The sequence below is a fragment of the Nicotiana attenuata genome, chromosome 7 (genome assembly GCF_001879085.1).
Source record: "Nicotiana attenuata strain UT chromosome 7, NIATTr2, whole genome shotgun sequence".
NCBI classification, from domain to species: Eukaryota; Viridiplantae; Streptophyta; class Magnoliopsida; order Solanales; family Solanaceae; genus Nicotiana; species Nicotiana attenuata.
The window spans coordinates 30,198,918-30,214,505 of record NC_031995.1 but is presented as its reverse complement, the minus strand read 5'-3'; the positions used below and the strand labels follow the sequence as shown (position 1 = coordinate 30,214,505).

General features: G+C 32.7%; 2 protein-coding genes and 1 non-coding gene across 4 annotated transcripts; 2 read left to right on the top strand and 1 right to left on the bottom strand.

The window, feature by feature from the left end:
* Positions 3,109-7,353, bottom strand: LOC109228886 (protein CHAPERONE-LIKE PROTEIN OF POR1, chloroplastic). 2 transcript variants are annotated; one of them, XM_019394129.1, is made up of 5 exons: positions 7,204-7,353; positions 5,437-5,586; positions 5,224-5,324; positions 3,847-4,294; positions 3,109-3,448 (listed from the first exon to the last, which is right to left on the bottom strand). In XM_019394129.1, exons 2-5 carry the CDS (start codon positions 5,547-5,549, stop codon positions 3,298-3,300), a joined length of 813 nt encoding a protein of 270 aa, XP_019249674.1. In that variant the 5' UTR covers positions 5,550-5,586; positions 7,204-7,353; the 3' UTR covers positions 3,109-3,297. The 2 variants fall into 2 exon arrangements, with proteins under 2 accessions (XP_019249674.1, XP_019249675.1); XM_019394130.1 differs by having other exon boundaries at positions 3,847-4,291; positions 7,204-7,352.
* Positions 7,437-7,509, top strand: TRNAE-CUC. The gene has a single exon. It is a non-coding gene; the product is annotated as a tRNA-Glu (tRNA).
* LOC109229933 lies at positions 10,222-14,249 on the top strand. Its single transcript, XM_019395474.1, has 9 exons — positions 10,222-10,371; positions 10,917-11,187; positions 11,264-11,360; positions 11,446-11,531; positions 11,640-11,724; positions 11,816-11,951; positions 13,461-13,655; positions 13,766-13,816; positions 14,097-14,249. Exons 1-9 carry the CDS (start codon positions 10,222-10,224, stop codon positions 14,247-14,249), a joined length of 1,224 nt encoding a protein of 407 aa, XP_019251019.1.

The window sequence follows — 15,588 nt, the reverse complement described above, 5'->3', positions numbered from 1 at the left end:
GGCCATGGAGTACCTATGCAGACTAATGAAGCAATTGAGGGACAATAAGGAATTAAAATTTTACCCAAGATGTTCTAAAGTCAATCTAGTACAATTGGGATTTGCTGATGACTTATTGCTTTACTGTAAGGGAGACATACAGTCTGTCAAGGTCCTGCACAAGCAATTTCAAACTTTCTCTGCAGCATCAGGATTAATTGCAAATTCAAATAAAAGTTGTATCTATTTTGGAGGAGTGGACAATCGAACACAGCAACATATTATGGAAATGTTAGGATACACTAAAGGAGAACTACCTTTTAGGTACTTTGGTGTTCCTTTGAGTACAAAGAGGCTGACAGCAATGCAATGTGAACCCATAATTGATAGAATGCTAAGAAGGATACAGTGCTGGACAACAAAGTTTCTATCATATGAAGGTAGAGCAATACTAATACTAATCAAGAGTATGTTAGTGGCAATTCAAAATTTTTGGGCTCAAATCTTCATACTACCAAAAAAGATCATACAGTCTATAGAAACAATATGCAAGATATTTCTATGGTCGGGCAGTGCTGAACCAACTAAGAAGGCAATTGATTGCTTGGGATAAATTATGTGCTCCAAAGGCAGCAGGAGGGCTAAATTTCATCAATGTGAAATTGTGGAATAAAGCAGCCATATGCAAGCATCTATGGAACATTTGCACAAAGAAGGAAACACTGTGGGTTCAATGGATACATGCTTACCATATAAAAGGGAATACTATATGGAACACTGAGCTAAAGAGTGCATCGTGGGTTATCCAAAAGATCTTCAAAGCCAAAAGACAGTTTGAAGAGGCTGGTTATTCAGAAGAAGAAGTGACTCGAATAGAAAAGTTCTCTATAAAGCACATATATAAAGCATTGCAAGGGAATTTTCAAAAGGTGTCCTGGAGGAAGATAGTCTGCAATAACAATGGACTTCCAAAGTGGATATTCATCTTAAGGTTGGCACTACAAGATAGACTAGCTGCCAAAGAAACGCTAGCAAGATGGGGAATAATAGAAGACACAACATGCTCACTTTGTCAAAGAGAGAATGAAACAATACAACACTTGTTTTTTGAATGTGAACTGTAAGATGTTGTATGGTAGAAGCTTCTACATTGGCAAGGAATGAAAAGAAGGAAGAAAGAATGGCAGGAAGAAATATAGTGGATAGAGAAGGTGGCCAAAGGGAAGAGTGCAGGAGCAGCAATATGCAGAATGGTGTTAGCTGCAGTAGTCTATCATATCTGGCAAGCAAGAAATATTACCATTTTCCAAAAGAAGAAGAGTATTGCAAATGCTATGGTTAGATCGATCATCCAAGAGATACACATTAGAGCCCAGCAGTTTTCGAAACTTGATAGCTATTTGATTAATATGAATTGGTATCCAGATTGAGTTTAAGTGTAGAGGCAATAGGAGAACATGAAGTAAGATAGAAAATCTCCTAGTTGGGGCTTCATGTCCAGCAGGAGTTCTGTTAGGCAGATTAAATTTTGTAAAATGTAAATATTGCTACTTGGTAAATAAAGTCTTTAATTACCAAAAAAAAATATATAGTTAGACAAATCAAATAATTTTTTTTAAAACCTTTTTCATATAAAAAAATTCCTCAATATATTTTTCTTTAAAAAAGATAAAGTGATGGTTTGGTTATGAGAGTATTTTTGTAAACAAACAATTCTTTTAGAAATTGTGCAATGCTTTAATATATCAAACCAAACAATGGACAAGAAATATGTCAACATAACTAATGCAAGCATAACAAATATCAACATTAGTAATACACCATAATCAGCATTATGCTTATGCACCCTACCCTAACTATTAAAGTTAAATTATTAGAGTTGGAACTCTTTACCCAAGTAACACCTATTAGTTCTATAATTTTTGTGTCCTTTATCTTTCCGTAGACTTCAATCGAATATTCGCAGTAGCGTAAAATCTGGTTGCTAGAAGGGACAAAGTACAAACTATTAAGCATTAGTTGATTTGGGGCTCTGATTATTCTAAAACGTAAGAATAGAATTTCTAATGCAGTCAAATTTGGGTTTCTCCTTTTCAGAAAAAAAAAAAAATGGATGGTCGATTTTAAGTCCTCGATCTTTGTTTCATTGGAATAGGGAGATTAACAACCTTACATGGAAAGGTTGATGTGATGAGATTGGCAGGTCCTACCTACTTGATTTTATTTGGACAATTGAGGGATGCCAACGTTTTCCTTTTGACATGCCAAAAAGATGCTGAAGCAATTTGGCAATTAACCAAACGTAAGAATTTATTCCTCTTTTGTTTTTGCTTAATCATCCAGTATCTGAAGATCCTTTTGTTTTTGCTTAATCATCCAGTATTATCTGGTCTAACTAATCTAAATTCGCGTTAATTAAAGCCCACTGACGGGATAAGCGTTCTTCATTCGGTTATATTTATCTATCTCACCACAACCGTCAATGTTAATGCGCAAAAGATCTACCACTCTAATCAAGAAAAGGTGAGCACATACATATCACATTAATCCAGTTTCAGGTTAACGGCTTGAATTCAATAATGGCCCATGAAATTTTCAGAAATAATGTCGTCACTCATGAGCCACTCAACTGCTTGTAACACACCCCATGACAAACGACCACCAGACTACAGTTGTAATCATATTTCCTTTTCTTTGTTTCTTCCTCAACTGTTACAGCTGAGATTGCAAAACATCTACAACCACAACATTGAGGGCATACATCGCGGTGTGTGTGTATATCAAAGGTGAAAACTAGGTGTACATATGTCTTAGGACAAGCCCACACGTTCGATGTTTGCACTAAACCAGTTTTTTCCTTAAGAGGAACAATAGTCACAAATTCAAGCATTAGTTAATCATGGTCAAGTGATAAAATTTTGCTTTAAAAAGGAATAACATGCATTCTATTGGTCTCGTTCAAACGCCTGCAGCAGGTAACTTTTTCCTCATCAAGCATTGACATATGGGAGATACGTGACAAGTAATGTCAGGCAAACAGTACATTTAGCCAAAACAGCAGTGTTAAGAATAAGGCTAGCTACTCTTCGGCCTCGGAATAAGTAAGCATTTAGTCTTGGGAATCACCAATTTCTATGTAGAGAAGAAGGTTTCATTTCATAAATCTGCACTTCCTCGTGTCAAAAACATCACAAGAACTTCGCAATAAAAGCTGTAACAGACAATCATGGCACTTGGCCTGAATTTCAATAATCTTCCTCTTTTTAGTATTGAGAAACTAATGTACTTCCCTACCAAAATTGAGTTGATGCCACGGTCCTATATGAGGTAAGTAGAAGAAACCCACAAAAGTACATACGTAATCAATGAAGTTGTCACCTCCAAACTCGTTGGCCCTTTAAGTATCGGAGGAATCACAGACACCATCAAGAATGTCCCGAAAATCCAAGAGAAAATAAAAGCACCAGCTCTGCACCACAATAAAATCCAGAAACAATTTAGCAATAAAAACGAGAACATCTCGACTATCAAATAGTAAGCAATATATGTAAGAAGTCTATGAATTGAAGAACTCGAGACTTAATTCAATGACTAACTTTAGTGACTACAACTAATTTTGAGCAAGTGCTTTATTAAGCTATACATATCTGATACTAGTACTAGATTCAAGTATGAAGAGGATGGAAGACCGTGTATGTTCAATTTCTTCTGCAAGTATCTAGAGTATTTTGAAGAACTTAAAAATTACCATTCCCATTCTCCGACACATTTGACATGAATACATCAAGGTCATCTTAAGAGACTATGTAACATAGGTATCAAAATTCAGTTTTCTTTGTCAAGTGAGAGGACCATTAAAAAGCATACCCATATAGAAAAGCTCGAAGTTTGCTCTTTAACCGATCATGAATGAAATATATGGCGGTGATCAGGGAAATGGCAACTTGAAGCGTTGGACCTTCTTCAGTAGGAAAGAGAACTGTGAGAGCTCCAAGGACTATGAAAGCGATAGAAGTTTTCACAATGAAATTTGTAGCTGGTGTTCTGAACCTGCTAGTGACAGCCTGCATAACACGAGATTGTTTTATGTCCCTGACTTTCTTCTTAAAGTCAATTTTTGGGTTTTTCCTATCATAGAATTGCTGCATTATTATTTTATCATGAGCTGCTTCAATTGCATCCACACTTGGTTTATGACCAGCATATCTTTGTATTAAGAAGTTCCTAGCAGCTTGGATTTCATCCTCCGAAGCTTCCCTGCTAATACCAAGTCGTTTGTATGGGTCCCCAACATTGATTCTCGGAAAGATAGCTGCTATGGATAAGCAATACACAGGTCACAGAGAGAACAAAATGTATAAACAAAGCAACTACAAAAGCAAATGTAATAGAAACCTGGATTATTGAACTGAAAGACAATTAAGAAGCCGAAGCAGATGCAAATGCAGTATGAAAAGAAAAAAACCGTAGAAAGTAATAGCAGGGTCCCTGCTGTTGCGTGCGTATGAAAAGTCACAAAGACTTTAGAACTCGCAAGAAGCTATAATTATATAATGTCTTGGAACGCACTAAAGAAAAGGTTAAGAGGCAACTATTTCTTTCTGATATTCATTGATGATGTTTGCATCAGTCCAAAGAACTCCTGTTAGAACCAACTCCAGGAGAAAAGTTTATCTATTTAAGATGATACATTACACTTTCTGAAGGTGTCATTCTGTAATTAGAGGAGTGATGTCAATTTTGAGTCCAACTACAAAGCCATCTAGTACAGAAATCTTCAAACTTGAGTTTTTTCCAAAATTGACTATGTCTATTGATGTAATGCATCTAAGGAGATAACCGTGGCTATAAGCACAGCGTCTTAATCTGCTAAAAAATGTTATCAAAACTCAATGGACCCATCATAAACAAAAGAAAGAAAAAGACGCAAATACATATAAGATATGAAAGACTTGTTTATCAAGATTCCATCTTCTTCTCCTGATTCTATATCACTGATGATAATCCGATGGACAGCTTATTTTGCTTTCATTACATCTTTCAACAGAAAGACACCTAAAGGAATGGCAATAAAGTTCTTGAGCCCAAAAAAAAAAAAAAAGGAATGATGCCCAAAAAAGGGGAAGAAAGTCATCACAAGTCAACCTCAGAAAAGCAGTTTATATGCATCTCAAAAGCCAAGTAATTCAAGCATAACTTCTGCAAACTGCGAAGAAGCTAAATGAGAAGAGCCGTCAAAATTACCAGCAGAATTATCTGCAGAATCACCAAAAGAAGCTTCCATTGCACACTTGACTAAGGGTATTCTTCTTAGGGCATATTTCTGTGTGGAACCAGTCCAGGGACTTCTCCAATATGAACAAACAAACGAAAACAATTAATCACGATACATTCTACATATGAGTCAACTCCTATAATTAGTAAACTTATCACAACCATTCTTGATAGAGCATATACCTTGATCTCCCTAAGTTAGAAGCTGAAACTCTCTTCGCAGGCAATCTTGGACATTGTACAGGTAAATGAAGACAGTATTTTATTGGACTAGCAGCTAATCCTGATGTTGTCATTGTAGCCCACCTTGGTATTTGTTGACAAACTACAAAACTGCATATAATTTGAGTAAGAATAAATAGAAGTGCCAACTAGAACAAATCTTCCTAGACAATAGCAAGTGATGTATGTAATTAAAATGTTCGAAGCAGATTCTTTGCAAAGAATCAAATCCTACAAAGAAAAAGAATAATTTCCGATGTTGCATACTGAGGAAGAAAGCTCAACACTTCAAACAGAAGTGTTTAGTGAAGCATTAGCATGAAACTCCGTACAGCCAGAAGCACATGTAGGGAGGAAAAGAAAAGGGAAGAAGATAGAAACTGTGGAAAGCAGTCAAATGCGTAGTTCACATACAGGTAACCTGCAATCCAAACGTTACTTATACAACGTTTCATTCAGCATATTCTACTAACTAAAATATCTGAGAGCACTGTCCCAACTGCAGTAATACCATCCCAGAAAGCATCAATCATATGAGAACCGGGGAGGAAGTAGAACTATAATTTGGTTTACCACTACACTGGCTTCATACCATACCACTTTACTACAACAAGAACAAAAAATCCAGTTTAATCTCATAAGTGGGGTCTAGGGAGGGTAGTGTGAACGCAGACCTTACCCCTACCCTATAAAGGTAGAGAGGATACCATACCACTTTACTGGTAAGGGAAAAGCCTTATTCTAAACTAAGAAAATAGAATAGATAATCGATTTTCCGCTTGTTCGTAAAGCTCTCGAGTAGCTCTTTCAACTGCCGCCTAATCAACCAACATGCTTTGGTCGAAGAAAAACAAGGGGCAACAAGCTCTCAACTCCTAGTCATTAAGAAGTTAGTTCTATCTCCCCCCCCCCCCCCCCCGAGGGAGGGACGCCACCAAATAGGTTCGTTCTCTCACGTAAATTTTCTCTCCCATTAGAAATGGGATTTGAACCCATGATACAATCTTCTTGTATGTCCATTTAGCAAATCAATTCATTATTGGCTTTCCTTTTTTACAAGTCCATACTAAAACACATCTCAAAAAAGTCCATACTAAAACAAGTAGCAGTATGATACTTATACGGTTGTGAGGTTTTGTTGTCCAATGACACAATGGGAGTTTGACAACTGAACATTCTGATTATTCATGTTTTCTTTTTGATAACCGTGGTGTCTAGTCCAACTTGCGCGCCTCGACTAATTAAATGGGATACCTACTTCCTCCCACCAACTACAGGTACCAGGTAACTCTATCCAAGATAGATGAGAAGAAATCACCTAGTATTTTTGTCTTCACTAGGATTCACGGGCTAAACCTGAGACCCTCATGGTTCTCAACCCACTTCATTAAACCACTAGACCACACCCTTGGTTCACTTTTCTTCAATTATTATGTTTTTCTTCATCTATATTGAGAAAGAACCATGCCTACTGACTAGTGACAACTGAGCAGTTCCTGACTGCTGTTCTTACTTCAGGTACTCAATTTTTCATTTTGGATATATGAAGCTTTTTTCAGCTCCCATGACTATAGCACATTCAACAAGTACAATAGTTCTACAACATATATTAAACCCCACTACCCGAAATTCGCTAAAGATCAAATCTTTTAACTGATTGGAGCTATTTTAACGAATTGAAAAGAAAAAACAAATGGGTAACATAGAAGTAAGCTTAGAAAATCCTACCTGGTGATTAAACGCTTTGCTGTGTTCTTCTTGTTCTTGTAGTATGAAAATCTATGGCAGCTAATTCTTTAGGCTACAGGCATTTGAAGTATATTTCGAGTTCCCCAATGGATAGGAGCAGAATGAAACAGCTATTGTATTGTTGAACCAGAGATTGAGGGTTTTGAGAGCATCTCTTGTTTTTTCATGTGACTTTGATTATATTAATAATGTTACCGCGTATCTTTAACAAATCCGTTGTAGTCTAGGTGGCTATAATACTCGGCTCTCACCTGAGAGACCCGGGTTCAAGTCCCGGCAACGGAATGCTCTTTTTCGTTTTTTAAAAAATTAAAAAATAATTATGTATTCATCTTATGAAAACACGAAATCGTTCATTTTAAAAGACCAAGTAAAACGCTACTATTAGGAGCTTGTCAAATCAAGCAAAAGAAAATAATATGTATGTGAAAAAGAACCATGCCTACTGACTAGAGGAAAATGAGTTCATGAGAAAATATTTTCCCTTCTCGATAGGGAAAATATTTTTCTCCAACTAGAGGAAAATGAGTTCATGAGAAAATATTTTTCCAAAACCTTAAGTCAACCAAACATGAGAAAATTTGCTGAAGTTTAGAGATTGAATGCACCAGAAAACCCTAGATGCGAGGGAGAAGAGAGAAGAAGAAAGGAAGAAAGGAAATGAATGAAATAGTAAACTCTCAATATCTTCGTTTCAGTCTTTACATTGATATATATATATATATATATATATATATATATATATATATATATATATATANTAAAAAAATACCACATGGCATAATTGGTTACTAATTAGTTATTTAGTTTATAATTACTTATTGGTTACTTATTTTTGAATTTAAATACATATCAGAAAAGAAAATAATAAAAAACTACCATATATATTAATTGGTTACTTTATTTGAATTAATAAATATAGATATCTTATAATTAAATATAATAAAAAAAAACGAAAAAATAAATATATAAAAAATAACTACCCATTCAAATTGGGTGGGAGTAGTTTCAAGTTTGAGTTTTAAATTATTCTAAAATAAAAAACGAAATTAAAAAAATAATGAATTACCAAATTCAAATTGGGGAGTAATTTCAAATTGGAGTTTTAAAAATTATTTAAAATAAAAAAAATGAAAATATTATTATATATAATATACATATAAAAACGAAAATAATAAAATAAAATAAAAAACTAACATATATATATATAATATTATATATATATATATATATATATATATATATATTAACTGGTTAATTTATTTGGATTTAATAAATATATATAATATCTTATAATTAAATATAATAAAAAAATAACAAAAAAATAAATATATAAAAAATATCTACCCATTCAAATTGGGTGGAGTAGTTTCAAGTTGGAGTCTTAAAATAAAAAACGAAATTAAAAAAATAATGAATTACCAATTCAAATTGGGGAGTAGTTTCAAATTGGAGTTTTAAAATTATTTTGAAATAAAAAAACGATAAAATCTATTTATATGTAATATACATATAGAAAACGAAAAAATAAATAAAATAAAAAACTAACCATATATATATATATATATATATATATATATATATATATATATATTAATTGGTTACTTTATTTGAATTAATAAACATAGATATCTCATAATTAACTATAGTTAAAAAACGAAAATATAAATATATAAAAGAATAACTACCCATTCAAATTGGGTGGGAGTAGTTTCAAGTTGGGGTTTTTAAATTATTTTAAAATAAAAAAGCAAAAAATAAATAAATTTAGCTATAAAAAAATGAAAAAGAGAGAAGAAAAACTACCCATTCAAATCGTGGAGTAGTTTCAAGTTAGAGTTTTAAAATAATTTTAACATCCAAAATAAAATTAAAAAAAATAATAAATTACCAATTCAAATTGGGGAGTAGTTTCAAGTTGGAGTTTTAAAATTATTTTAAAATAAAAAAACGAAAATAAAGAAATAAAAAAACTTTCAGAGAAAAATATAAATAAAGTAATATGCTAATAAAACTTTCTATTAACAATGTAATAATATTAAATATTAGATGATATAATAAAGAAAAATACGTAACAAAAAACTTATTCGATGCACTGCCTGTATAAGTCCCGTTAGTTTAACATAGATTTTATTTATTAAAATTTAAATAATATTATTAAGAACAACAGAATAAAATTTAAAATAAAAAATATTTCAACAGTAATAAATTATATATCTTCTCATATATTTTAAAAAGAAAGCGAATACTAAATATTTGCTAAATATAATAAAGAAAAATACAGAATAAAAAAGTTATTCACTGACTATATAAGTACTTGATTTAATAGAGATTTCATTATTGAGTATATCCTATTGACAAACAAGATGACAAATGAATTTTATTAAAGCAATACGATCTAATAGGATCAAACAAGACCGATCATAATTTAATTTAATTTATATTTTTTTTTAATATTGACCGCGCATCGCGCGGGTACGACTACTAGTCTATAATTAAAAGCAGAAGAAAAAAGCCTCTCATGAAGCCAAGTGGCATAATCCCAATATGACACTTGGCACTTTAAGACATTGCTCCAAATTATTAGGAAGTAGAATTAGGAACTACAATTTTATTTGGATTAGGATTGTAGTTCAAAATTCCATATCTATTAGGATTGCACTGTATTTCAAAATTCCCCGTTATTTGGAATATGTGAAAAACCGTTCAAAATTCCCTTCATGTTTCTGAATTTTTAATTTTTTTTAATTATTAAATGATTTTATATGTGAAAACTCTTTACTCCACAATATTAGGTAAAAATTTTTTACCTTCAACTTACCCTAAATTCTCTCTGCAAAATCACGATAGCCTCAACTGTCTAACCCACGATTGACTATACTGGGTAGCAACTGCTCAAAACTGCAAATATATATTTCTTCCACAACTACACATACTTCAATTCTAATCTTCCTACTTCTATCAAGATTTCAAGAAAACTTACGGCTTATGCAAAAGATGGCTACTCACATTGATTTCATCAACGATATAACAATTTCGAAGATGCAATGGAAGCTGAAAGTCCGTGTTGTCCGTCTATGGCGAGTACCAGATCGTTATAATTCAGACACCACATTCACGATTGAGTTGGTTCTACAAGATGAAAAGGTATTCCAAATATGCTATTTCCTTGCTAATTCACGTTTCTCTCTGTTTATGCTACGCTGTTGATTTTCGCTAGCATTTGCAGGTTTTTTTTTGTCGCTAGCATTAAATCCTTCAGGAAGTTAGTTTTTTTTTTCTTTGTATTATCCTTCAGCAATTGTACTGCAATTTGTGAATTCTTACTTGATGGCTATTTCCTAACAGTCATTTATACAACCACTTTAAATTTGTTCAATTCTACTATTAAAAAGTAGCATTAATATTCTGTTACTCCCAATTTAATTTTGTCTTCAGCAGCATTTGCTACATCCTTTATTTGTTTTTCCAGATGTGTCATTGCTGCAGAATCATTGATTTGCACGTTCTTGACAAATGCTTCCAGCGTACTAACTTTAGTAACCAAACAGTTTATGTAACCAGTTTAAATTTGTTCAATTCTACTATTGAAAAGTAGTATTAATATAAATTCAACCATTCAAGTATATACTTTATAAGTTAGATTACTATACAAATTTTTAATCTTTGTTACTTAATGTAATTTTTTGTAGGGCGATCGGATACATGCTTCTATTGGAAAGTCTGTTTTGCCTCTTTTCAAAACAAAAATTAATGAGCTTGGTTTATATCTTATGGCGAACTTTATCGTTTATCAAAATAAGGAGAAGTTCAACACCACGAAACATAGGTTGAGGCTAACATTTACTCAACGAACAACTGTGACTGAAACAACTGATCCATTTTTCCTTATGAATATCTTTGATCTACGACCATATGATCAATTGATAAATAAGGTTAATGTGAACGAGACTGAATTATTCGGTAATAATAACTTTTACCTTAAATTTCTAATTATGAACTTTTCTGCAATTTCTTTTAACATCTTCTTTTTCTTTAGATGTGATCGGAGAAATCATCAGTTTTAGTGAGGTGAAAACGCTCAAACAAGACGGAATTTCTAGGAAGTTTATGGATATCAAACTAGAAGATGATGAGTAAGAATAATAGTCATCTATTGATTTGAAGATGGATTTGATTAGTACATTTGCTTACAATTATATATCTATTCCTATTTGGCAGGAAGAAGATTCTTTCTGCTACATTCTGGGGCGAATTTGTTGATGAAATTGTACCTCACCTGCTAAGTTCTAACAACCAGCCTTATTGTTGTTATGCAACTCATAAAAGCCCATAAATTTCAAGGTAAAATGCAATTATTCAATTTGACATTAATTTATGAAAGTTATTCATCTTAAACGTATGTTGTTTTGCAGATTCTTATTCTGTGCGAAATACTTGGAATGCATCAAACCTTTGGATTAATCCAAATTTTCCTCAAGCTGACGAGTTTAAAACACGGTTCAATAGATATTTTTTTTTCATTGCATATATATCCGGGAATATATTTTTCAAGTATACATCTAACTGTTTTACTCATTTATAAATATAGATTGCTTTCTATTCGGGATAATTACACTGAGAGGCTGACTCAAACCATTTGTCAACAAAGTTATTCTGTCTCGGATGAGTTAGAGAAGGGCATTGTACAAGTTAAAACAATTGGCCAATTAGTGGAGTCCATGCAAGTGAGTAAGCTATTTTGTGTAGTGTCAACTCAATCGGTCTTTAATGTTAATAGTTGTTCTATGCATAGCTTTTACAATGTATCATGTAATTCGTTGTGTGATAAAATTAAATAAAGAAGCATAAACATTTAAGTGTTATGTTAATTTTGTTGCTTTGATATTATTAAAGAACATCTTTTACAAGTAATAATACAGTCCAAACGGGGAAAGTTCTCCTTTTTAAATAAATTTGCAGCTTATTGGTATTTCCCATGTTTTAAGTAAGAGTTGTTGTTTGTTTTTTAACTTTTTGATTTTCACATATTCTAAAGGGGTAGCTTTACCATGTAAATGGAGCGACATAAATAGGTTTAAACTTAAATAAATAGTTATGCTATTTCCGGTAATATAAAAGTGCCTTAAGTACGCTATTGAGGTCTCAAGGAGATCTGGAAATGGTTGTTTTGTTTTTTCTGGTGAGATTAATCACAGAAGCAGCTCTTGACCCCTCTTAATCAGGTGCCTTTTACCCAAAATATGTTTGCTCCATGCTGCCATGATTTAGCATATACTGAAATTTCTCCTTAGATGTTAAAAGAACGACTTACATATGGCCAGCTATTAACATATGGCCATATATTGAATCAGTTCCTTTCATTCTATGAAGTATATACTTGAGTCCACTTGCAATATTGAATTACTATATCATATGGAAGTTATGTATAAGATCTATGATTTGAATAGTCCAATCTTTATAAATAGTTCTCTCTGCGAAATAGTTCATATCCTATCAATAGTTCATAAGGAAATAGTCAACAATATTTCTAGGCTTACAATTTTGTAACAGAAACACTATCGTTAAACACCAAATCTTATAGTCATGCAAATTAACCTATCTTTAATATATGTATAAGGAACTTATATGTAACATATGTTTCACCACAAATCCTTCTTCATATGTTCACCTCTCGGATGGCATTTTGGTTACTAATGAATGAAAAACGTGATATTTTAATGTAAAGTATGCCTAATTTATATCATTCATAATTTACACATACATGCTCTTTCTAAACTTCACCTAATAATGTTTGTCATTTTATTCAAAAGGAAGGTCCCTGTTGGATTGTTACAAGTATTAAATATTTAGAACATAGAAAAGGGTGGTCGTATGTTAGCTGTAAGAAGTGCCAAAAGAAGGTGAATAAAGTGGGAAACATTTATCTTTGCCCAAACCCAAAATGTAAAAAGGAAGATTATTCAGCAATGAATAGGTAATAACAGAACCTCTATTTCCTCCCTCCCTCAAAATTAATGTACATTTATAGCTCAAATGAAACGTGCTTTAGGTACAGGCTTCAGGTTAGGGTACTGGATACTACTGGATCTGTTTCGCTGCTGCTCTGGGACCGCGAAGCCATGTTTCTAATAGGCAAGTCCGCAAATAAATTGAAGGAATGATTACTTGAGGTATATCAACTAATTAAATTCATATTTGTTATTTCTGAAATTCTAACGCAAACTTTTTTCTAGAATACTGGTGATGCTGATGAGTATTCCTATCCAGTTGAGTTGAACAATATTCTTCAAAGAAAATTCATGTTTAAGGTTATTGTAAAGAGCTCGAACATTCGATCGCATGCTGAAATTTACAGTGTTGTCAAGCTTACAGATGATGAGCAACTGATAAACAAGTATGATCACGATGAACATCCAGATGCCTTACCTGTATGTAATCTTCACTCACAAACTTCATAACATATCTAAATTGCGAATTTAATTAACGTCCCTATTTTGTAGTATAATTGCAAACTCATTTATTTATTAATGTTTGGTAGGACCCTGACTTCAATACTAATCAACGCATAGACGGAGAGAAGGAATGCGAGGTAAATATATTTATGACTTTTAATTTGTCCTTCAACATTAAAGATAAGCAAGAATATCTTTCTACATATATTTTCCGATCTGGAGTATTTTTTTAAACTTTAAAGGTTTTGAATGTTCATTTTGTTAATTCTATAGGGACGCGATGCACTCCCTATTAACATATTTTTAGCTTATTCATTCTTTTAATTAAAGTATTTGCAGGGTATAAATCAATAAACCTACATGACCTATAATTTAACTATTGATTTTCACAAATTTTGGTACTTTTTTAATATGCAGGAGTACACTGAAGATAACGAGTTACTTGATATTGCAAATACACCTACCAAGATTGGTATAACTAATGCCGCAATAGCGGTTGAAGAAGATCCAAATGCACAATTGTCAGGAAATAAAATCAAGAGAGTATTTAAGAAGAAGAAAACAACATAAGGCTTTTGCAATTGTAACTCTTAGAGAAACCAAGAACTATCTAATTAGTTACTTTAGTAGTCTTATTAGTTATGAACAGTATCATTTCAAGTGTTTTAGGCTATTTAACTTTTCCATTTTATTTAGGTTGCAAATTTCACTACTTATGTACAAGATATTTGAAGTTTTTAATGGTTCTTTCTGTTATTAGAGTTTTCCTATTCATATAGATAAGACAATCCATTTGTTCCAATGGTAATTATTTACAGCATAAGGCGTTTGCACCATGATAGGTTGAAGTATTATAGATTTTTTTTACACCTAATTTATAGCAATGGCAAGTCATTGTACTGAATAAACTTTTTGATACCTTAATCCTGTTAGTCATTTGAGAAGATTTTACTTTACTTAAAAGTGCACTTTACTGAATAAGTTGTTAAAGATAATTTAAAATCTAATATACTGAACAAATGCAACTATTTTAGGGAGCTTTTGTAAGTCATATTTGACTGGATAATATTGCAGAGAACACATATTAATCTTCTTTCTGTTAATTAAAATACACAGTTCTTATTGAGTTGAAGCCACATCTTAGCCAAACCTGAAGACATTATTGACATTAGTTCTGTTGTTGTATTCATCTCTTCGTCTTTTCCTTTGCTATGTTATCATCTGGAAGAGGAGCTCTTCTCATATTGATATTGATCAGACAAATATGATCCATTAGAAAAAAGCTCAAGATAATGTTTTTCTAGCCTCTTAACTCCTGCACCGGGGCGTAGGATTTCAGCGTCTCCCCAAACGCTACATTTATTAATTTTTCTATCACCTAAACACCATCAACATGCCACCGGTTCGTCGTGATTGTGGTGGAGAGTTGATGGTCAATCTGACCAAGAACCAGATCATCTACCTTAAATGGCGAAGCGAATGCTTCTCCACTCATCTATAGGTCATTGAAGTCATTCGAGTTTAATCGGCGAGCTTGTGATGTAGAGTGAGAAGCGAATGCATGGTTTTTAATTATTGCATCACGTAACCTCGATCTATTGAAATCTGTTAAAAAGATAGGAAATAATTTGTTTCTCCCTTTCTAAAAGCAGGAAACTTACGTTCTTGCTCAGTATATTACTACAGTATAGCAAGTGACAAAAGTTGGTGCCAAGTCTTAAGGAGCAATATAAATTAACTGATGAATACAAATATGGACTCTTTGGCTTTCCACAGCCATTTGAGTTAAGCTAATAAAGTTGGGTAAAACTATTTGCAATTGAAGTTGGAAAATAAATTATTCGACATACAAGTCCAGAGCACAACTTCTACTGTTTTCTTGACACTGGCGCCCCCCCCCCCCCCCCCC

Bases quoted from the DNA above. Each gene is read 5' to 3' on its own strand.
- LOC109228886 (XM_019394129.1), bottom strand. From the start codon at position 5,549: ATGACAACATCAGGATTAGCTGCTAGTCCAATAAAATACTGTCTTCAT. The intron at 5,325-5,436 runs GTATATGCTCTA...ATATTGGAGAAG, and splicing joins TCTAACTTAGGGAGATCAAG to TCCCTGGACTGGTTCCACAC. The intron at 4,295-5,223 runs GTAATTTTGACG...GCTTATCCATAG, and splicing joins TTCTGCAGATAATTCTGCTG to CAGCTATCTTTCCGAGAATC.
- LOC109229933 (XM_019395474.1), top strand. From the start codon at position 10,222: ATGGCTACTCACATTGATTTCATCAACGATATAACAATTTCGAAGATG. The intron at 11,361-11,445 runs GTAAGAATAATA...CCTATTTGGCAG, and splicing joins ATCAAACTAGAAGATGATGA to GAAGAAGATTCTTTCTGCTA. The intron at 11,532-11,639 runs GTTGTTATGCAA...GTTGTTTTGCAG, and splicing joins TTCTAACAACCAGCCTTATT to ATTCTTATTCTGTGCGAAAT.